Genomic DNA, 22764 nt, shown 5'->3' with positions numbered 1-22764 from the left:
TCCCTTAGAAGGAATGGTGTGAATCTTCAGATGCATCCCAGACTAGAAATGTTTTACAGCAACTGCCCCACTGCTTCTACACTTAATCTCAGCCCCATTCCCCCTTGTCAAGCTTTGCCTTCTCCAACCTCCATTCCACATCAGGGTCTCCATTACTTGTGTAAACACCCCATGCTCTATTTCATAAAGGCTCTTTATGTCTCCTGCTCCAGCCAGTTCCAGCAGTGTGTTTTGTGCTGCAAAGAGAAGGTGCAGTCGCTGCTTCCAGTGATGTTAGCGTCAGTCCTCACAGAATTGCCTCAGGCTCTTGTTTGCATCCACTCACCTTCCCTCAGACCTTTCATAATCTCCTCTACAGTCAAACTGGCCAGCTGCTTCTTCCTTCAAGCTCTATAAGGGGTCATTCAACTTGAGCAAGAAAAAACCCCACTAGTACAGTCTTTTTATTCCCAAAGACACCCCACTTCCAAAGAGCTGAACGAGGGAATATTGCTGGCTCCAGCTGCTGGGACTGGCTCACTTGTTTAGCCCAGGTGAGACACAGAGAGTAGCAGCAGCAGACGGACTGAGGGACATCATGTGCCATGGAAATAAACTACTTAGAAGAAGTTGTCAATTGATCTTCAAAACCCCTCCTGGCACTGCCAGTAAAGCACCTGGATTGAAAGCCTGAGGAAGTCACAGCTTCTGTCCTGATGTTTTAGAGCAGACATGTCTGAGATCACAGTGGTGGTTTTTGCTTTATGTGTGACATCTTAATAAACAACTTCTAACAGGAGAAAACAGAGAACCACACCAATTTCCCTGCTGAATACAAATAAAAATACAAGGCAAGTAAACATTTGACAATTTCTTTTTGCCAGTTATGGTAAATTCCAATGCAGAAATGTTCAGCAGTTGGTCTTTCTCAAATGATATTTTGCAAAGTAGTAATCCAAATACCAAAATGCATCTTGGCATGTATTACAATGAAAAAGTGTTGACATGCATTCACACTTTTTTTCATTCTTTTTTCAAGAAATAAAACACTAGTAAGGATCCACGCATTTGCCATACCGCCAATTTCTTGTTCTTCCTGAGAAGTTCTTACTCTTGCAGACAATCCCACACAAATCAGTACTTTCTTCCCTTAGATGTCACATTAAACTACTCAGGGTTTAAGTGATGTGTATGGGATTTGCAATCTGTTAAAGTGTAAGTAAAGAGGATTGTCGGTATTTATGGAGCAAATGCTGGAAAACAAGAAGAAAATGACATCTGCTTTAAAGTAACCACAGACAGTATAACTGGCATATTTTGGAATTCTAAGGCAAGAATATTGGACCAGCATGTGAAATTCTGCTGTAGACTCCAAGTTAATGTACTGCTTTCTTCTGCAAAGGAGAAATATTCTGATTTTTTTTATCCTTGGTGTTTTTTTTTTTTTTTTTCCCCTAATTCAGCACCAGGTAACTTCTGTACTTCTGCATTCAATGAACCCCTTAAGACAGCACATAATGTCTGGCTGGAGTAGCACACTCTTTATTGAAGATGATCTATCTGGCAAAATTCAAGTATATTAAAAATACAAATGCACATTTTTGCAGACTTGCAATTTAATGTATTTTCAGAATTCACTACAAAAATCCGGTTTCACAACTGTAACTATACACCGGGACTCCTACAGTAGTATGGATAATGTACAGACGTCTTTCCCAGGACTACCAATACTGTGCACTGTGCAAATTGTCCAGGACTGCAATCCTTCCTCAGCAGCAGTTGAAGAAAATTTGTGAGCTGAATACTGATATCAAAATACAGATTTAAATAATTTACTCTTAAAAACATTCATATTTATAACCTCTTACAGAAAATAAAACAATTCATCTGATTATCAGATACATCCTTCAGTTTTTCCAGTTCCAAGGTATACACAGGTCTCCATCCTGCAGCACAGAGTAGAAATGCGAAATGCAAAGGTGCATGCCTTGTAGGTAGGGCAACGATTCCTCCAGCAGCCTCTTACAACAATCTACCATCTGTGCACTGGAAACACTGGGTTCCTTGTACAGCCGATCCAAAGAAAATCTTTCCGTGGAAGTATTGATCAGCTCCTTCTCCGTAATCATCATCCTAGCAAATGGAGACAACACACAGTGACAAAATTACTTCATCTCTTAAAATCCCTACTTTGAAATAAACATTTCAATACATATTGGGCATGCATTAAAACAAGAAATACCGAAATAAGTAGATGACATGCATGTAAACAAAAGTGTCAATTCATGTACAGCTTTGGTGGAGCTGAGATTTTTGTGCAGGTTGATACACGTGTCTATCTCAGACTCAGAGTGAACATTCTACCATGACTACGGGCACTGCATGCCCATGGACTCGCATTTCAAACCCCATGCCATGACATCTTTTTGCTCACTAAGTAACTGGGAAAAACATAAAAAATAAAAATCCTGTGAGGCTCCATTTTCAATGTAAGGAATGAAAATACTTAAATAACATTGGAAGTTTAGGTTTTAAGCATAAACTCATATTCATAATTACTCTGTCTTAATTAAACCAGTACTCTGTATGTCATCAAAACCAACAACGGATAGGCACAGTAAACTGATGCATATTAAGTGTGTTAGTAACTTCCCAATTGTGGAACTGTATGTGTTTTGACCCAATGATCCTAAAGGTCTTTTCCAACCTAAATGATTCTATGAATTTTTAATCCAAAGCTTGCAGATGATTTTTTCCTTCACCCCAGAGAAGTAAGACCCCACGTGGCAAACTCAGAAAGTTAATGTGTAGATTTAATTAAGTCACTGGAGCTGTGACTGATCAACTGATGAAGAGACAGTTCAGGTTCAGCCAGCCCCACTAGCTTGGGCACTGTGCCACAGGAACACAGCAGCATTTCCAAGCCAGCCTGGTTGCACACACAGCACCACTTCTGCCCTACAGCACAGACCCTCTGCTGGACAGGGGAGGAGCTACAAAGCAGCAGCACCACCAGGATGTGAATCAGCCCAAGCTAAGCACAGACACAGCTACTGAGACAATTTGCCTCACATGAAAATGCTACTGTAGGGCCTTGCCACCTCTGTGTACTTGCACGGCACTGAGCTCTGCACAGGAGCCCAGCCCACTCTGGCAGTCAGCGACGAGCCGAGCCAGTGAGTTAATCTAGAGCAAGCCTGTCCCCCCTATGGAGCATTTCCATGCCACCTTCCTGAGTGCAGTCCCAGATACCCAGGCACCAAGCTTCCCAGTTCTGTGAAATCTTGGGCTCCCTTGAAAGAATTCCAGTTAGCTGGAGACCTGCAGCTTTGTTTTCTGTCAGGGAGGCTTACACCTTTTATCAGCACACAAACCCGATACTTTACAGAAGCATGGGAAGGAGAATCCTGCATCACTAGAAGACTGACATTATCCACACAGATAACAGGACTTTCCAGAGCAGCAGCATTTGGATTTCCTTATGCATTCAGGTCAGAATTACAGCCACTCTATGCTCTTTACTGCATGTAAAACATTCAAGTTCAAGTGTAAAGTACAGCCAGCACACCTCCAAGTATTTTCCTTTATCTTAGGACCTTTTTAACCAACACATGAGGCTAAGGAAAATCAGAAGGACATGAATGAGTCCATAAGTCCATGAGACTGTGGGTCTATAAATCACAAACACCTCCTCCCTTTTTCATATACACATGCCGTATGTGATTCAAATATGCAATTTGCTGCCATTGGATATTTGGAGACACAAAATGCAAACTGGCTCAAATAATAAGACAAGAGCGGTGAAAATAAAAAGTCTATTGATTGCTATTAACATGAGGTAATGTTTCCAGCTTCAAGTATTTTCTCAAGTGCAGTCAGACAGAAGCTGGGAAGGAGTGTGGAGTAAAATGCCCGTAGTTTTTGCCCCACGCATCAAGCTGCTCCATAACCTAATGGATGATGGGGACAGACACTGTGAACCAGTATAGCTGTTTATTGTTTCATATAAACTAGCAGTTATCCAGCACACAAGATATGCATCTTGGCTCTTACATTCTTACAACACAGCTGCTTGTACTCTGAGGGCAGAGTTTTCATGGATTAGTGTCTTTATGAAGTGCACTAGTGTGAGGTTTTTTTGAGTGAGTTACCCAGATGCAAATGCATATATTTGCTACAACGTCCTCCCAAAATCTAAACAATACTCTCCCAGCTGTGACACGTGGACAGTTACACAGAGAACTATTCAGTGGTTACAATTTATATGGCAAAAATCTAATTTCCAAGATGGACTAGGGTTGTGGAAAATTCCAAAAAAATCATGTTTACTGAAGTCCACCTGCAAAACGTATCTTTCCAAGTAATAAGGTCTTAACAGAGCTAAAACCACAGTGCCTTCAGCAAGACTCATGCCTAAAATAACTTCACAGAAACGTATCTGGATCTATACATCATGTATACACTCACGACATTGTGATAGTTCAACAATTCATTAAAAGCTTTCCAAAGCAGAAAAATAAAGTTGCAGTAACAACCTCTGAAGGGACAAGTACCACCCACTTACCTGTAATAGTATTTTATTAAAAAACCCCAGTATCTCTACTTCATCCTCAAGGACACAGCATACAAGGTCAAGAACTAAATTTACAGATGGATATTACAGAGCACAGCCCTAATATTAACTATGGTGCTGTGACTCCCTATCATAATCTCTCTCATCTCACACTTGTGAGAGTGTACCCTCCTCAAGCTGTTTCTCTCATAATTCTTCCCCAATTTTTTTTTCTTCACCTGGTTAGGTACTAATTAATATTTTTCTCAACTAACTGACCAACAACTAGAAATAATGATTCTCTAGTTGATCTCAGTTATTTTTAGTTTACATTTCACTGCTTTTTTGTCACATCTCAATTAACATTAATGAAAATTCTTGCTTTCTTATTCATTGAGAAGGTGTTTTCCACCTCTTAGTTTGGGAAGTAATTGTAAAAAAAATTATGCAGTTTTGACTTACTAGCAAAGATATTTTACTTCTGAATGAAGTATAATTGTCTCTACAAGGTGAAAGAGGAAATTTTCTAATAACTGCATTCACTACTGCTGGAATTCTTGACTTAGTTAAGCTGATGGGCAAAGTTCTATTTTAGAAACAAAAGGGGTTTTTCCACCAAAAGAGTATGAATACATTCTTTAAAATTCTCCTTCTCCAAATAAAAAACGGGACATGCAAAGATTTGAAAGAGCTAAATGTATTGAGTCACATGAACACTTACTCCTCCTTTCTTTTCAAGTTCTCTCTTGCTTCCTGTGCTTTGGAAAAAATAAACCATTGAAGAGCTGCAGGATCACAGATCGTTGGGATCATGAAGTGTCCAAATTCATGTAAGCTTGGTGCATGTCTATCACTAACGAAACATGATGGAAGAATAAGGTATAATTTTTTAATGCAACTGTTTATCTATTTATATAAATTACTTTCAGAAAAAACATCTAAAGAATACAAATGAATCAGAGTAATTGGTAAAAACTTATCAAGTTTGGTTCATGAGACTAGAGAAATATAGTAGGTAACACTTTTTTTAAAAATTACATTTCAAAAGCAACTAGCAAGAATATTCAAAAAATATAAACACCAGCACAATAGCACAAAACTTTTGATTTAACCCAGCACAACACTGTAAAATAGACATAACTTTGAGTCCAAGTTGAATGAAATTAAGGAGGATTTTCTTCAGTCTGATTCCTTCTTAACCCATAAAAACGCACTAAAAACCTTCAGAAACAAAAAGACTTTGACAGAATGAAAACCTGAGATTACATCACTTTTCTCCTTAGTGACAGCAATAACCAATGTAACAAAAAGAAGAAAAGGGTAAAAGCTCTAAAAGAAATCAACCTTCCCTGCCTATACCTACCTTTCCAGAATCATTTGCAAGCCTCGTAGACTGCGAGGATGAAAAGGTAGTCTGCTGTCACGTAGTTTATTATAGAAAGAGTTCAGAGTCTCAAAGTACTCTTCTAGAGTCAACAGAGGTTGCAGTTCTTCAATATATATTACTTGGATGCCTCCCAGGAGTTGGCTTATCCGATCTTCCAAGAGCAGTAGTCTTTTTTGAAGCTTATAATAATTTGGCAGTCTCTCAAAAATCTGTGCATACACACAAACAAACATTTTCTCTGTTACAGAGCTTAAAAGTTAATTCTAATACATTAAAAAAGAACAAGAAACTATAAAAGAGGCACTTAAAGCAAGCATGGAACCCAAGGGGAAAACATTAAAACCAAAGAATACCACAGGTGAGAAATGGCAAGTATATACATTTTGGGACAAGATAAAATCTAACAAGGTTTTAAGTATTTTCTGTATTATAACATAAAGGTACTATAAGGACATAAAAACATGGATGGATGTCCTCTATATATTCGGAAATGAATAGTCTCAGATTAAAATAAATAAATAAATAAATAAATAAATAAATAAATAAATAAAAGCTGATGCTTATATAAATCATCTATCACCACAGCTGTAGCGGTAGAGCTATTCCTTGTACAGTAGTCACTACCTACCATCTACCTATTGATATTATTTTAACGTAGCTTTTCATACCAAAAAAAAAAAAAAAAAAAGTGCTGCTGCAACAAGTCAAGTGATTTCAGCATTGTATCTTTAGAAACCTAGGAGAACAGTAGAATAGACAGTAGATTGTTCTGATAGTAGAATCAGAACAGCTTTTGGCACAGTAAAACTTGTTTCAGCATTTGCATTTGTTACAGAAAAAAACAGCAAAAATCCTTTAATTATTGCAGCTCTGACCAAACATTCTACAGACTGACTTGGACAGTATTCTACTGCTTTCTTCTTCTAGTAATTCATAACTAAACAGACTGCTTTCTAAAATGAGGTAGTATTGGACAAATATGCTCTCTAGAAATCGACTCACCAACTTCATCAAGATTTTCACTGACTTTTTGTGTAACATTTCACATGATCGTCAGTGCATTTCAAAATAAAAAGCCTTTGATTTCAGGTTCAAATATGTAACAGTCTTTTGTCTTCCCAAGCAAATACCACCACTACAACTAACTACACAATTATTCCTGCATGGCATTTTGTGCACCTTTATGATGCCTTTGGAAAAACCTACAGCAAAGGTAAGAAATATGAAGCATTTATCTTTTCAAGGAAGTCAGTGTTTATTTTAGGATAATCAGAACACTTTTATTGTAATAACTATCAACACTCTCAATCTCCAAGTTTTCTATTAAATTCTAGTCTCTCAGTTTAAGTTCTTAGTAAATTGTTCACACTAATGAGCCATGGTTTGTTTTCCCCCCTCACTGAAACATATATAGGCAAAAATTCAAAGCACCAACAAAAAAAGAAGATCCAGTGTTAACTTTTCATATTATATGAAATATATATATAACTTTTCATATTATATGAAAAATATATGACTGGAATACACAAACAGACTATTCTGATATTCTAGCAGGGTGAAATTCCCAACTATGAAATTCCACCAATAATCCCCTCTACAAAGAAGTATTTTTTGACAGAACTATCAGTAATGTTTCAGTAACCAAGATTAAAGAAAAATTCCTCAAGTGACATGTTGATATTGCTACATATTTAGTTTTTGGTCCTTTGCATACAACGCTATCATTTAGGATGTCAGAAAGCTTATCTACTCTGAACTTTACACAAGCAGCAGAGTTGACATAGTCACTAAAGATAAAATTCTGCAATATCCACATTAGCTGGCTAAAAGAACAAAATGGAATGACAGGGTTGGTTAGCCGTCATTGACTGAAATCATGAGTTCACAACTTCCTTTAAATCTCATATTTACAAAAAATCGGAGTAAAATCCCATCAGGGGGATGAGCTCTTTATGGATCACAAAGTATTCTGCCAGGACTCACTGCACAGACTGGAACAGTGCATAACAAGTTCGTTTTCTCTATATCTAATCAGAGGTAGTACTAACTTACTAATGAAAGCAAAGATCTAGCAGACTGTTGTCAGTAACAGCACACACAGGATTAAATTTCGAATGCAGTGTACACCATTATGCTAAACACGTTAGTTAAGCGTTTGCTTTAAATCACACATCCGTTATCTGCACCTATTAATATTTTTGTTATAGTTTAAAAAAGGATGTCACAACAAGGAGCATTTTCATTTAATTTGGAATCTTCTTACTTTGGTCCAGTGATGGTGAACATCCATGGTCCCCAGCATTATGTGACCTGCTGCACTCATACCCGAGCGGTCTGTAAATACCATCGTGCGTCCTAGAGATCGAACAAAGCTCTTTACTAACTTGGGTTACTGCAATCATTCCTAGACTTAACTAGGCTGCTAACATGTCACAAGCAATGTAGTTCTGCAGCACAAACACATATGAGCATATGAGGTGCTTCTGTTATTCTCAAGATTTTGAAAGATTCTTGAAAAGTCCAGTTTCAGAATTCTTTTCATACAAACCTGACCCAGCATTTGCCTTTGCTCTGTTTGAACTTGATAGATTTTTATTGATTTGTAATTTTTTTCTTATGACTGACTGCTTTTGAAATATGAGAAAATCTCATCAGAGAGGATATTCAAAGAATCTGTACAAATCATGTATAAAGCAGGAAACACACTATATATACTTGAAGCATATAAAAAGTAAAAATTGGTCAAATAACCATTAAGAAGGCCATTCAACTCTATTTCAGAACTCTCAGCAATGTGCAAGCTGTAAAAAACACTTGCACATTATGTTTTAATTCTTCTTTAAAACAGAGACAACATAAATGGCTAATTCTAGGTGGATTTTTAGGGGGAATTAATCAATTTTGAGTGTGAGTATGTTTTCTTAAGTTGAATACAAAGATCCTCAAGAATTCTTTAAGGTAAAAGCACAGGCAACTATTTATCAAAATAAGCTTCCACAAAAGTATTCAGCGTGATGGATTAATCTACAAGACAGGGCTTAAGCAGAAGCTCTTTCTCTCAGAAATCAGCTTTCCAAAATCCCAAAGAAAGAGAAACACTGACTTCAAGGTATCTTGTACCCTAAGGCAACATTAACTGTACTTGTATAATTACTGACAGGTATTTACCCAGTGCATTATTAAATATCTTCAAAGATGGAGACTACAACAGGTTCACAAGACAGACTTCTCTAACACTTTCAGTCTTTAGTATGCTCAGGAAAAGAAACTAATTTGAAATCTGATACAATTTAAAACTACTATCACTGTCCTTCCCACTCTGTCTTTTGACAAAGGATTAGGTGAAACCTCAAATGAAAGCCACTCAAAACTGAGTATCTGCAGACAGGCATAAAATGTGGAACTACAATTACAGGAAATGGCTACTGCCACAGGTCAAACAGCTGTATGAGAAGAATGATAGCTCAGGCTCACAGAATATTTTTCCTGAGAAAATACTGACTTTAATAGTTATTTTATGGAACACACATGAGAAAAGAAAGTAGTAGCATTTTAAAGTTATTCTAGTAAATCCTCGCTAGGGTTAGAAACCTACTCACATTTTTGTCTTGAATCTACCATGGGCAACAATCTATTGCTACCTCCAACCTTTGAGAGGTTGTTTAGATTTTTAACTTTCATTGCTAATATTAAATCTGGTGCCTTCAACAGACTCCACTTGCATTTATTAAGAAGTAAACTAGAAGCTGAGTGCAGTGAATAAATTCTATGGAAAAGTCACTTTAAAAAATACTCAGCTTTAAATGTAAGTTCTCACCAGCTTTTCAGTAAACCTGACAAGTTTGTTGTTGTAATTATCAAAAGAATTTGTAAAAAGAACTAGAGCTCCCTTGTTACAGAAGACCCGTGCTCATTTCTGAATCAATACTGTATTTGGAAATCTGAAACAAGCAACACAAATACCTTTAGCATTCTCTAATATTTCAGGTCGCTGTTGGACCAAGCGACTCAGACTGTGTAGCTGGCTACAGCGGTGAGCAATGCCCCAGCTTCTCTGCCACCTAAATAAAAATGTAATTGAAAGCATTTAATCCTCAATAATATTAAAAAACAAACAAACAAAAAAAACCAAAACAAAACCCCACACAGAAGTTGAGGTGCAGCTCAAAGCCTTATAACACAAACAAAATAGTGCCCCAACAGTACTAAAAGCAAAGGCTACTCAAAAGCTGTCCATGTCATATGCTATTTGAATTGATAAAAAGCCTAAATAAAATTCCAGTGTTTCTTAAAGTGAGTTGTAAAAACCAAACAAAGAAAACCAACACCAGGAAAAATAAATATAAAACCAGGTAGAAGAACTTGTAAATCTCTCCCCCAATAAGAAAAGGGTTAGTAAGAGAACAGCACCAGACAACCCAGTATTTGGCTTGGTCATGGAGCATGCAGTTTGTTTGGACACTGTGTAATGTTTGTCCAGAGGAGCAAATACAGTATGCAAGGACATTAACTTCTTTTCCTTTTTTTTTTTGGTTCCTAGCCAAAAGCATTACTATGATTCCAACGGAAAGTTGCTATGTATTATTCACATTTTACAGTGGAGTAATTTTTGTTAAACCATACAGGATCCAGGTGTTACCTTGCTGGCTTTAACGCACACAGTTTTGATATCTTTTACATCACAGAATGATCAGACTGATTGCTAAGCCAGTTTCAAAAAAACATCTAAATTGTGAAGTTGTCCCAGTGTATTGGAAAAATACACCTTTTTAACAGACTTTTAGTTGATAGGAAACTGTCTCAAACTGGAAAATTCCCATTCTTTTATTGTACTGTGTATATCTGGAATTAACTTTCTTCATAACACCCATATTCTATATTTTATTAACAGTGATCGTAACACATCAGTATTTTGGTTAATGTGCAGCGCTAGCACAATGTCCAGGTCTTTACTTTTTCTTCCCACTCTACTCCCCACCATCAGCAAGTTGGCTGGGGTGGACAAGATGCTGGTAGGGGACACAGCCAGGCTGGGTGACTCCGACTAACCAAAGGGATACTCCAGACCATATGTCACGTTCTACAATAAATGCTGAGGGAAAGAAGAAGGAAGGGAACCCTCATGGTTTTGGTATTTGTCTCCCCAAGCAAGCATTACACATACTGAGGCCCAACTTGCCAGAAGTGGCTAAAGACCTATCTGCCCAACACTTCGGAATGGAGAATTAATTTCTCCTTTTGCTTTGCTTGAACTCACAGTTTTGCTTCACTTCAGCTATTAAGCTTCTACCTTAATCTACAAATTTTCTTGCTTCTGCTCTTCCTATTCTCTTCCTCCCATTCCACTGGGGGTGTATGAGCAAGTGGCTTTGTGGGTACTCAGCTGCTGGCCGGGGTCACCCACGTCATCTCATTTAGGGAAACCTAACTGGCAAAACCTCACTCTTTGGGATGCAGAGAATGGCACTATGCCACGGCACTTGTGAGACAATTTAATCAAATACAAGTAATTCAAATAATTATTTACTGTTACCTAGCAATATCACTTTGCTTTCAGCAGCACCAGGTGGGAGCAGAAATAGGTGGCTATTTCTTCATCTGTCCTAAACTTATACATGGAATAAAGCCAGTGACCCAGTTATTTTTCAGATGTCTGTGAACACTACCACAAGGCTCCAGAATCACAAGTAATACTGTCCTATTAAGATACTGGCTAGTCAGCTTTCCAACACTCACATTCTTTTCTGAATTACAACTATGTAACTTATGGAAGATTAATAACTCTTCAAGGAACACAATAATTTTAATGCATTTTAGAAGCACAAACTATTTAAGAAAATTAATACAAGCCACGAATAAAATCAAACTGATGTGTTTAATACTGAAGACTGTTTGAGAATGTTAAAAACCCTCATCACAGCACAGTTACAGAGCATTAGAAATTGTGTTCAAAAAACCTGGCTTCAGCTTAAAGGAAACCAGGGTCTTTTGCAGGGTGAAAGGACAAAAGCATGATTTTAGAAGCTCCAACTCTTTCCCAGTTAAAAAAATAGAACCTAACAGACCAGCCATTGAAACAATCCCCCAAAGTTTATTCTTCCATTTGTGAATATCTTCGCTGCCACTTTCCCCACCCTGAATATGTGAAGTGAGCTTCACAACATTCTCACTCAAAGGCACAAAAATGAAAAAAGCACTGCAAATTATTTTCTGGAAAATATTCTGAAGAATCAAGATCTCCAACTGCACTCAGACCTTTCAAACAAACAAATCTCCTCCTCCAGAGAGTGAGAAACTAAACACTAGAAGAAAGAACATTTTTATTAAGCATTCACAGGATGTCATTATGTACCATGTGCAAAGTTGCATTTCACTGCCGGTTTAGTTACCTTTGTAGATACTCACTTCAATTCAGGAAATGCAATTTTAACCAGCAGAACATCCAAACTAACACATACACACCAGTTCTATTTCTGTGTTTGCCTCAACTGGAGTCTATGTTTTCAGTTATAAACAGGAGGTCTCTTGGACCAGATCGTAACAAGAAACTTTTGTCCCAGTAGAATACTTCTAGAAAAATACTCAGTCCAGTAACTCTTCTTTGAATATGAAATCTAACTGTTCTGCTGAAATAAGCTTTTAAGGTTTATAGCAAAGTATTAGGCAATACTTCCTTGCTTTAAATGTCTTAATCCAAATTCAACTGATCTAATTAATTACCTGATATCTGAGAGCTGGAGTTCATGAGAAAGCTCAATTTTTAAACGTTCTAATTCTTTTCTAAGCGGCAAACTCTTTTTCAGCTTTTTTACTGCACTTGCTTCATTATCATCTAGCCAGGATCTGAAAGAGGAGGAAAAATACTCAACTGTAGAAGCATGCTGCTGTATCATGTAAGCAGTACAGGTAACTCAATTCTTACTGCTAAGGTGTTTCAAGTCAAATTATGAGGTAAAGGGATTTTTTTAAAAATAGAGGATAGAAGATGAAATTGCTGAATGCTTCACTTTAAGATAGCTACAGAGGAAACCTTGGCCCTTAACATCTTTGGAGGGGACTAAGAAATCAAACAATCAAAAACACTGACAGCGTTAAAACTGGAAGACTCAGATGTGCTTGTAAAAGGCATAAAACAAGAGATCAGAGAGACTTCAGGAGAGACCTTCAGAACTCTGTGATTTAATTTAAGGAGTTTCGACACACGTGCCTTTAAAAAACCCCAAACAAACCAAAACACACCAAAACCTAACAAAAAAGCCCAAACAAAGTGATCATAGTAGACTATTGAATATGGGAGGTGGTACTAAAGGGCTAACTTGGGTCACCTTTACAGAGCTGACATGAACATAGATTAAACAGGCCAAAGTTTTGTAGTTTTTTTGCCAATAATAACAACCAGACAAACATGACTCTCTGAGTACATCTGAAATTTCAGTCGGTAATTCTGTTTCTAGGAAAAGGTTACTTTTTAAGAGATTTAGCCTTTGTTCATAGTATAAACTAATTTTCATACTCTAAGTTTTGCAAACAAGTAGTTCCATTCTCATTTGTATTTGAAGCAAAAAAATTCAAACTCAAGTAAAAAGGGAGGCCTGATGTCAGCTGTCTATGCATTAAAACGAGTCAGTTAATACGTAACTGTATAACCTTGTAAATGTGTAAAAACAAGTAAAAATATTCTCTAACATGTTAAATCTCAGTGAAGTGTTTTATAATTGTGTACATTACAGTAGTTTTATTTGTGAGGTGGTATGCAGGACAAGGGGCATAATTTGCTCTGAGGATTCTTCCAGCACAGTTCTGCACTCATTTCAAACGGCACCTAAATCTCACTGTTACAAGTTTCTGAAGGCCTCAAAATGCGTGTCCCAAAATGAACACGTATAAATTTTTTTAAACAATGTTTACTACAAAACATGCTACAAGTAATGCAAGTTCAGCATTTATAACTACACTGTCTTAAATGTTAAGGTTTTCCTGCTGAACAACACATGAGAAGCACAACACTAAGAATACCATGCACATTAAAACCTTTTAACCTTAGTTTTCATGTATTATCTCCCACCCTCAACAGAATGTGATGAAATGGGTACAATAAAGGCAACAGCCATATAGGTCTGTGTTACGGAAGTCCTGTAAGAGGTAATGAGCCATTTGGAGCAAATGGAGCTGCTGTCTCCTTTTGAATAGCCACAAATATTCCACAAACCTGAAAAACTAGATCAACCAAAACGAGATTGCCCCAAACATGACTACAAGAATGCTGCAGTTTTGCTGGCACTGTAGTTATTCCAGGAGCTCATCTGAACTCCAATTATAAAAACCATGGCAAAATTACATGTTGGACAATAAAGTTTTGTATTGTTCAGTATTTACTGCCTACCTTTAAAAACCCCAGCATCAGAATAACACCAATTTAGGTTTCAAAATTTTAGTTCAATGAAAGCATTACATACAGTAAAGTTGTTTCCACTCTCTGGGCTTGCTCTAGTTCCTCCTCAGGATCCTTGAATCCAGTAAATGAATAATAAGTCTTATCCCATTTGATAGGTCTGTTCACTGTGCTTTTTGCTTCCTTGTGGGGCTGAGAGTTCACATTCAAACTCTGAACATGCTCTGTAGATAAACTGCAGGAGTTGAGAATATCTAATACTGTGCTCAGGAGATCCCTAGTATGTAACGTAAAACTGACTGCACGAAACCCTGTAAAAACAAGTATGATTTAATTAAAACGCATTCCCATTTCTTTCCTCTTACACAAGAAGCTAAACAAGGCAGAGATAGTTTGGAAATTATGTTGATACTGATATTTCAATACTCATTGCAAAATTCACATGCAGTTTAACCACGTCCCATCACTTTGCTACTGGGCCTAATTTCCCTAATTAGAAAGTGAGCTTTTGACTCAAGAGCAGAACTCAACTTCCAGTTCAAATGTTGTGTTAAGGAGACCAGGCATAACACTATCATTTTCTTGAAAACCAGCATGATTTTATTTTCTAGCATAAGGGTCCCTCACAATTTGCTCAAGTGCTTTGACTGTCATCAGGATACAGAATGTAAAACTCTTCTGTCAGGTAAGGCATACTGGTACTGGAGACAAATATGTGGAATAAAGTTCATCAAAAGCAACATTCCAAATCTGGCAACCTTATTTTTTGTAGTCTCAAAAAGAAGAGACAAGTAAATCGAAACTTCAGATATTATACAGCTTCTGCTAAGAGAGTAAATTCCTACTGATTCTACAAGTTTCCTGACACTGTGTACTATACATAAACTGCAATGAGGACAAGAACCCAACTGTTGCTCCAGTTAAACAAGGCAATGGTATTAAAAGCAGAAATATAATCATTTACATCCACCTTTTTTACTTCCTTATACTGTAACCTGACCTCAGGGCTGCAATGTCTCATTCTTTCAAGGCTTTTTAAAGCTTAAGATGTTTAACTACTTGGGATGGTCCCACCTGTCTCATCTAATACAGATTTTCATGGTTTGACAGGATTTTATTCAGTTGAAAAGTCGTTATGACTGCACAAGGCTAAGCAATGGTCTGAAGGAATTTAAATACAAGAAGATACATTCTACACGATATAAAAGCACCTGAAGCACTGAAGGATTCCTGAACATTAGAAGAGTTTGGTTCTCTTTCTCTTACATAAAAAGTAAGCTGAGTTGGCTTAAAGGAACGAAATCCCGGTTTCTGCAGGTTCTCCAAGTAGCCATTTAGCCTCTTCAGAGAGTTTTCATTTACTTCCTGTTTGGAAACAAAAACAAACCAACAGAAATTACAGATGATGAATTTGGCCGTTTTTCATCTAAAACTTTTTAATCTTACACACAGAATTAGGCTTTGCAAAATGTCAGTTGCTTTTAACGTGTAGTAATACGGTTCATATTCTCAGCATTTATAACTACCTTGCATGAATAAATCTGCATGGCGTATGTACTTGTACATTTGTGTGCATTCTAAAATCCACTGGCTTTCAAACTTAAAGAAATTAATTGATTCAAATATAATGCACAGCATTTCAAAGGGATAAAGAAAAATGCATTGTGAGTTAGCGTGGAAGGAATCAGTATTTTCTTTACGACAATTAGAAAATATGATTAATAAATAAGGGACTTTTAAGGGACCTATCCTTGCTAAAAACTAAGGAAGTGCGTATTCTTTTCTCTGGTACCAACCATAGTTTATTCTAACATTACTTTTGTCTCTCTGACAGCAGGAAAAGTAGAAAATCTCCATCCTCGATATGTGAAATATTTACAAAGAAAGCACACTAAAGTATTTTTACCCTCTCTTTGGGATGCTGGCCAAAGAAATCTGGATGTACAGCAAAATAGAAAGGTCTGAGAGCATTGATGGCATCAGCGCCTGACAAAGTTCTTGATTGAAGAACGCATTGCAGCAGTATCTTGTCCAGACATAACCTAACAAAGCAGTAAAATGTTTATGTATGAAGCTACCAATCAAGTGACAAACTGATATAATTACATTAAAATGTGACAGAAGAGAGTAAACATTCATAGTTGCAAGTATAACAATTTAAAACTGGAGAATTGAAATTAGGAGTCTGAATTCTGGTTCTTTCCCCTTGGGATTAACAAAGCTGTGTTGTGACAGTGCCAATCCAACAGGTTTGAGGAATGGTGAATGCTAATGGTTGAATAAGACATGTAAACAAGTACAGGAACTTGTACTTTCTCAAATATGCCTCAAATAAAAATTCTCCAGTCAAGTAGTTCCAATTGCAAATACTGGCTTTAGTAGTATTTTTCACAGACACTGCTGAAGCTGCTCTTAAAAGCTAACCCTCTGAAACTCCAAGTTAAAAAGCCAAACACAGTATTTTTCAAGCAGTGCTGAAAGAATATTAAATTTTACCAGGGAATAACAATCACAATTCAGTGAAAAAAAAGTTCTGCATTAGTTTCTGAGCTCCATACTTGTGTCCATTAAAAAAAAAAAAATCTATTTTCCTGAACATACTCTTTTATAGAAAACATCAAGTAAAAAGACAGTACTTTTTGCCCTTTTGTCTTCGCTGAATGACAAGAAACCAGCACTAAAAGAAATGTAAAGGTAGGAGAAGAAGATTGCCAGTTCTGTAATGAGCACACTTGTGTAACAGAAGACTGAAATGGAAAGAAAAACCAAGTCCTGCATTAAAACCCACCAAAATATCCTCCCATAGCTCAAAGGTAATAGTCAGATTTAGCAAACCAAGAAGCAAAAGAGCATACATAAAAACAGCAAGAAAACTGAATTGGGAGATGTACAACAACAGATTTCTCCTTCAGCTGATTTCACAAGCTAACAAATTCAACAGGCCAATTTCTGTGATTAACATTCATTTTAGTTTGCAAATCAGAAGGGCAGGGACTCTGCCCTGTTAAGCAATACAATGCATTTTCACTCCTCACAGTACCAAACTGCAACCCCCAAATAGGAAAATACACGGCAGATTAGAGATAAAGCTGCTTCCAACTCACATAAAACTGATAACTTTATTAATAATAGTTAACAGGACTGTTTTACAGAGAGCTATTTGTCCAGCATCCTAGACCAAATAATGATCCTGGACACAGAAACACGAGACTTTCTCAACTGCTATCATTAATTAAAAAAAAAAAATCAAAAAAAATTCTCCAAATTGGTCCTCAGACAATAAGCAGACAGTTTTATTTTGGCAAATGATAAATGACAACATTTGAGCTGTCAGGCAGAAGCAGTGACCCTTACTTTACCTTTTTTTTGTCAACTTTCCCAGCTCTTCAATTAGAAACATGAAAGCAATGAAGACTAATTTTTTCTGCCTAAGAGGTGGGCAAATATTTAATTAGCAAATCTTAAAAGTCAGCTTGCTGAAAACAGAAGTTATTGTAGTAAATGGGACAAAAACCTCATGATGTAAGAAGGCCAATGGAATTACAAATCTGTTATGACTTAAAAACAATTTAGATGAAATGTAAGATTTTAAAAAAAAAGCTAAAATATGTATTACCGGCAAACACTTCTACCTCCTTGTTGGCTGCATCCCAGAGACTCTAAGACTAAGACTAGTCATCACTACATGATCCGACTCAAAACAGCAGGAGATGGTGAAGTTCCACAGCAACATAATGTTATCAGAGAGAGTGAAAGCTCTTAATGACAAAATCATGGCACAGTTGCCCAGTGATGCGGGAAAAACACCTCTACTAGACTAGGCAAGACAGGAAGCAAAGCACTCTGGATGAAAGTCCACTTAGTCATAGGCTTTACCATTTTGGATCTGGAAGCACCAAAATAATTGTCTTGCTGAGAAAAAAAATAGGAAAATTTTCTCTTTTTTTCAGGTAGCAAGAGGACACAACACAGTAAAAGGGAAAAAAAAAATATTTCCAGCAAAGGGAAAACAGTAAACTAACCAGCTACCCTTCTGATTGCAGTTGACTGCTGTGCAAGAAATCCACATCCTCCTAGACCAAGCTGCTAGGAGGAAGAGGAGCTCACCTTATTTGAGCTCTGTTCACCTTCTTTGTATACCATTTCCAACATCCACTCTCAAGCTACATTGCACGTTGTTTCCAGTAGTTCAGAAAAAAAGTTCGACATACCTGGAAACCATTAATCATGCTTCTAAATTTATTAATAATAAAATTCCATCTGTTATTTTACATGAGAAATGGCCAAGTATGGCTAACTTTAGGTCCCTTGTTTTGTATCTAAACAACACTGTCATGCTAGAAGGAAGGCTCAGGATTCCAGCCAAAAGTCTATTTTGAACTTGCTTTAAAGAGAAATGCTCAAAGGCCAAAATTAGTCTGCGTGACAGAAGGAAGAATTCATTCACTGAAGGTGAAAGACAGAACTCTGAGGCATCTTTCAACTGAAGTGATAAAGTAAGTGAATTAAAATGGATTTAGAGGAAGAAAATGCAAGAAAGATGTTTATAGCTTCATTCACAAGGACCAAAGATTGTTCCAAGAGCTTCATTTAGATCTGAAGAGCAGAGAAAGGCTTCGTATTAAAATCAAGGTCACAACCACTTTGAGGCAGCGTCTCTACTTCACGACATGAAATACAATCTCTACTAGAACACACTGTGCAATCATACTCCAAGACTGATTTAATTTATTGGTTAAATAATTCCTTTCAACTTCCTTTTTGTTCACATCTCTCAACTTTTTGGCGTATAGCTTTGGCACTGAAAAGCTCTGTTAAATTAAGTTCATAGTTACAGACGTATTCACATGTTCTGAAGCACTAAGCTTTAATAACTCAATAATGCAGTAATATATTGGATATCATATTCATTTTTCTCATAATTAAGCCATTTTAAACCCCTTGTTTTGTTGAGAGCCTTTTTAATGTCTCACTTGAGGACAGGCATATGGCTTTGGAGGATTTTCAACTGTGGATGCTCTGCTGCAAGCTTCAAGCTGTAAAGACGAGAATGTCAAAGAAATAAGCATGAAACAAAAACACCAAACCAGTTTCACAAAAATGCAAGTCATAAGCAAACACTGAAACATATGCTAAAGGTAAATTAGGTCAGTAACGTGCCATACCTTCTCACGGTTCTCAAGCAGCAAAACATTTCAACAACTTAATGGTTGAGCCAAATTTCAGCCATCCACTAACTCACTTTAAAGGAGAAAAAAAAAAAAATCCCTTTTAGAAATGGACATGGATATTTTCCCCTGTTATTTACGAGCGCATTTTCTAAACCTTGGGTGTTAAATTTTAAAGTCACAATAGTAATATAAAATTGAGCCACCACACACAAAACCTAAAGTTCTGCGTAAGAATGCTTTCAGTTTCCTCTACTAACAGAGGGTATTGCCAATATTAAAAGTTGTTAAGATCTTTGTAAGAGTTATTAAGATCTTGATTTGAGAATGAACATTTAAAGAATGAACATTTACAGGTACTCCAGTTAGAGAAAAAGATTTCCTAAGAATTTAAAAAGCAAACAAATAGAAGCTTTCCTTAAGCACTAACACATGGAATTCTATGTAAACTTGTACTAAGTTCTACACTTAAATATTAATACTTTAAAACATATGCGCCAACTACTTTGTGGGAGGGTTATATAAAACATAAGGGAAAACCTCTGTCATACAATGCTCTGGGAAATCTTTACCAAAGGTTTGCTGACATTCATAAAAATGAATCAGTAACTTCTGCACTAGGCAACTGTAGCCTAGAGTTTGCCAACAGGAGACAAACCACTTAGCATGTCAGAGTGCAAATATACGCCTAATTATTAGGGATTATGAGGTAAGCTCCCTATTGGCATTGGCAATGTTTTCAAGCATTTTTTTTAAACACACTTTGCACTTATCAAAATAACATGCCTGCTACATATGCTGTTTTAAAGAACCCAAGATGAACAGCTGTCAGAGAAACATCATCCATGTTCGGATACAGCATGACACTTCCTATGCCTACTTTGCAAAACACCTGAAGTTTCAAAAGTGCATATTACTAATACAAATATACTTTACCAAGAACCTGAACTTTTACTAGAGGTAGACAGGGGGAGGAAAAAAAAATAGTGGGCTAAAATATCCCCAAAACATTTGATAATTTTTGTCTTCTGATTTTCAGATAGGTGGGCAAAACAGTAACAATGTCATTTTCACTGTCTGAAACAACAGTCCTAATCAGAAATTAAGTTAAATACGTTAACAAGCTCTCTGGTCATAAAACAGTTTTCTCTCACTGTAATTTTAGCTTTAGGCATTTTGGTAGAGGATGGAAAAAACTCAACAATCTCACTTAATCCACGGTGACGCTTTATATAACCAGACAAAAGCATCATTGTTTCTTGCTCTAAATGCTCTATTAACTGCTTGGAAATTGGTACATCGCTTAGCTGAAAAACAAAACTTCTTGGGTTTCTGCATCCCACCTCAAATACTAACCCGCTGAAACATAACAAAATGCGAATTATGCCGCAGAAGCCTTTGGCACCACGACGTCGCACATAGCTGCCACCCCCCAGCTCAGCCCGCTCTTGGCTGTTCCAGGTGTTTACCTACACTTGAGGCAGCACGGCGAAAACAGCGTGAAAATCAACAAGATGACAGCGCTCAGAAAGTAAGCTCGGGTGAACGTGACTCGCTCACGGCTTGAAAGGAAATCAGCTGCAATGGTCCGACCACTAATAATTTTAACTACTGAAAACAGAGCCCTGGTAGAATTCGCTTTAAGATCCACTAAAGGCACGGTCCTCCCAGGGGGCGGCGGAGCTGACCGCGATCCGGCTCACGGGCCTTTCGCAGCCTCAGGCACAAGCCGCGGGATAAGGAGCCGCCGATGCCGGGCCGAGCCGAACCGAGCCGGGCCGAGCCGAACCGAGACCTGGGGCCGCGCGTGCCCGCGCGCACGTAGCGCCCCGCGCCTGCCAGCGCGCGGGCAGCCCCCGGTCCCCGCCCCGCCGGAGAGCTCCGAGCGACGCGGCCCGGCCCGGTTTCAAAGCGGACTCCCCCCACACACCGCCCGGCCTCGGCCTCGCACCGTCCTCCAGCCGTCGTCCGAACGGACCCCCCGCGCAGGTGGGCGGAGGACCGCGCTGCCTTCCCTCATGCCCTCCCCTCGGGGAGAGGCGCGCCGAGGGTCCCTGCCCGGCCCCGCTTACCGCCGCGGCCGGACGGCGCCCGCCGGGGCTCGGCCCCATCACCCCCGCCGACGGCCTCGGAGGGGGCGGGCCCGGGGGATTCCCGCCGGGGGCGGGGCCGGCGCGCGGCCGCGCTCCCGCCCCCTGGCGGCTCCTCCGCTGAGCGGCCGCACGGGGCGGGCGGGGCTCTCCCCGCGCCGGCCCCGCCCCCGGCGCCAGGCGCGCGCCCCGCAGGTCCCGCCCCTCAGGGGCGCCTGAGGGAAGCGCCCTCTTCCCAGTGCAGCGGCTGCTGCGGCCGTCAGTCCGGCTACGTCTTGCAGCGGCTCCTCACGGATACAGAATGGGAAAAACCCCGAGAGGAGGAATGCCTGCCCTTTTGCTAAGGGGATGGGAGCAATTTAGCCAAATGTTTACGTGCGCTTCACGTCGCCTTTTGTTCTGCAGAAAGAAAACATCAAGTAGGCCAAGAACCAGGCTTGAGCTCTGCAGGAGGGAAATGCAAGAGCTGCTTTCCTGCACTACACAGAATCAGTTAGGTTGGAAAAGATCTCTGAGTTCATCGAGTCCAACCTGTGACCGAACACCACGCGGCTACCAGACCTCGGCACTGAGCGTCACGTCCAGTCTTTCCTTAAACACCTCCAGTGACGGTGATTTCACCACCTCCTTGGGCAACCCATTCCAGGGTCTAATCATCCCTTCTATGAAGAAACTCCTCCTACTGTCCAGCCTAACATCCTCTGGCACAGCTTAAGACTATGTCTTACGTTAGTAATGCTCAATGTACACACATATTTACACATCTGTTTTCCTTCCAAGGTAGTTGGTGTCAAAATGCAGCTGATCCAGGGACATGCAACCTCAGAGCAAAAATGTCTATTGCTGCCAGTGTTCGAGAACAAAGGGAGATTAGGTAATAGGGACTGGAGTTATTTGCATGTAATCTATTGCATTTCCAGCCAGAAAAGGTTAAAAAGAGAACTGTCAAGGTTTAGGAACTATCTGTAGCTCAGTGAAGCCTTAAATCAAGTTAAACCATCTCATAGCCCTTGGGGGATTTTCATAATTTCCATAATGTGCAGTATGTTTTTCGCTTCCCAGTAGAAGCCAATCAGTTATGTAAGCAAATTGACTGGACAATTATGCAAATGAAAAAATAAATTTAATTGATTCAACAGAATAGCGTGCTGTTCATTTCACCTGGAATTTATTTTAACTCGTTGAGGAATAAAATA

At 38.6% G+C, this 22764-nt stretch overlaps 1 protein-coding gene across 4 annotated transcripts; it reads right to left on the bottom strand.

Moving 5' to 3' along the window:
* Positions 1-1577: 1577 nt before the first annotated feature.
* On the bottom strand, positions 1578-21633 carry TCAIM (T cell activation inhibitor, mitochondrial). 4 transcript variants are annotated; one of them, XM_040075514.2, is made up of 11 exons: positions 21551-21633; positions 19476-19551; positions 16217-16352; positions 15522-15675; positions 14375-14621; positions 12639-12761; positions 9882-9979; positions 8182-8273; positions 5895-6127; positions 5253-5384; positions 1578-2112 (listed from the first exon to the last, which is right to left on the bottom strand). In XM_040075514.2, the coding sequence occupies exons 2-11, from the start codon at positions 19502-19504 to the stop codon at positions 1887-1889; spliced, it is 1470 nt and encodes a 489-aa protein (XP_039931448.1). In that variant the 5' UTR covers positions 19505-19551; positions 21551-21633; the 3' UTR covers positions 1578-1886. The 4 variants fall into 4 exon arrangements, with proteins under 4 accessions (XP_039931448.1, XP_039931456.1, XP_039931467.1 ...); XM_040075522.2 differs by lacking the exon at positions 21551-21633 and adding an exon at positions 20948-21270; XM_040075533.2 differs by lacking the exon at positions 21551-21633 and adding an exon at positions 20952-21270.
* Between the last annotated feature and the right edge of the window lie 1131 nt (positions 21634-22764).

Source organism: Hirundo rustica, chromosome 1 (assembly GCF_015227805.2).
Source record: "Hirundo rustica isolate bHirRus1 chromosome 1, bHirRus1.pri.v3, whole genome shotgun sequence".
NCBI lineage: Eukaryota > Metazoa > Chordata > Aves > Passeriformes > Hirundinidae > Hirundo > Hirundo rustica.
This window is presented reverse-complemented; position numbering and strand designations above follow the sequence as displayed.

Excerpts from the sequence above, each read along its gene's own strand:
- TCAIM (XM_040075514.2), bottom strand. The coding sequence starts at position 19,504 with ATGTTTTGCTGCTTGAGAACCGTGAGAAG. Across the intron at positions 14,622-15,521 it reads GGAATCCTTCAGTGCTTCAG|GGTTTCGTGCAGTCAGTTTT; the intron begins GTGCTTTTATAT and ends TTGTTTTTACAG. Across the intron at positions 9,980-12,638 it reads CTCCAGCTCTCAGATATCAG|GTGGCAGAGAAGCTGGGGCA; the intron begins GTAATTAATTAG and ends ATTTTTATTTAG.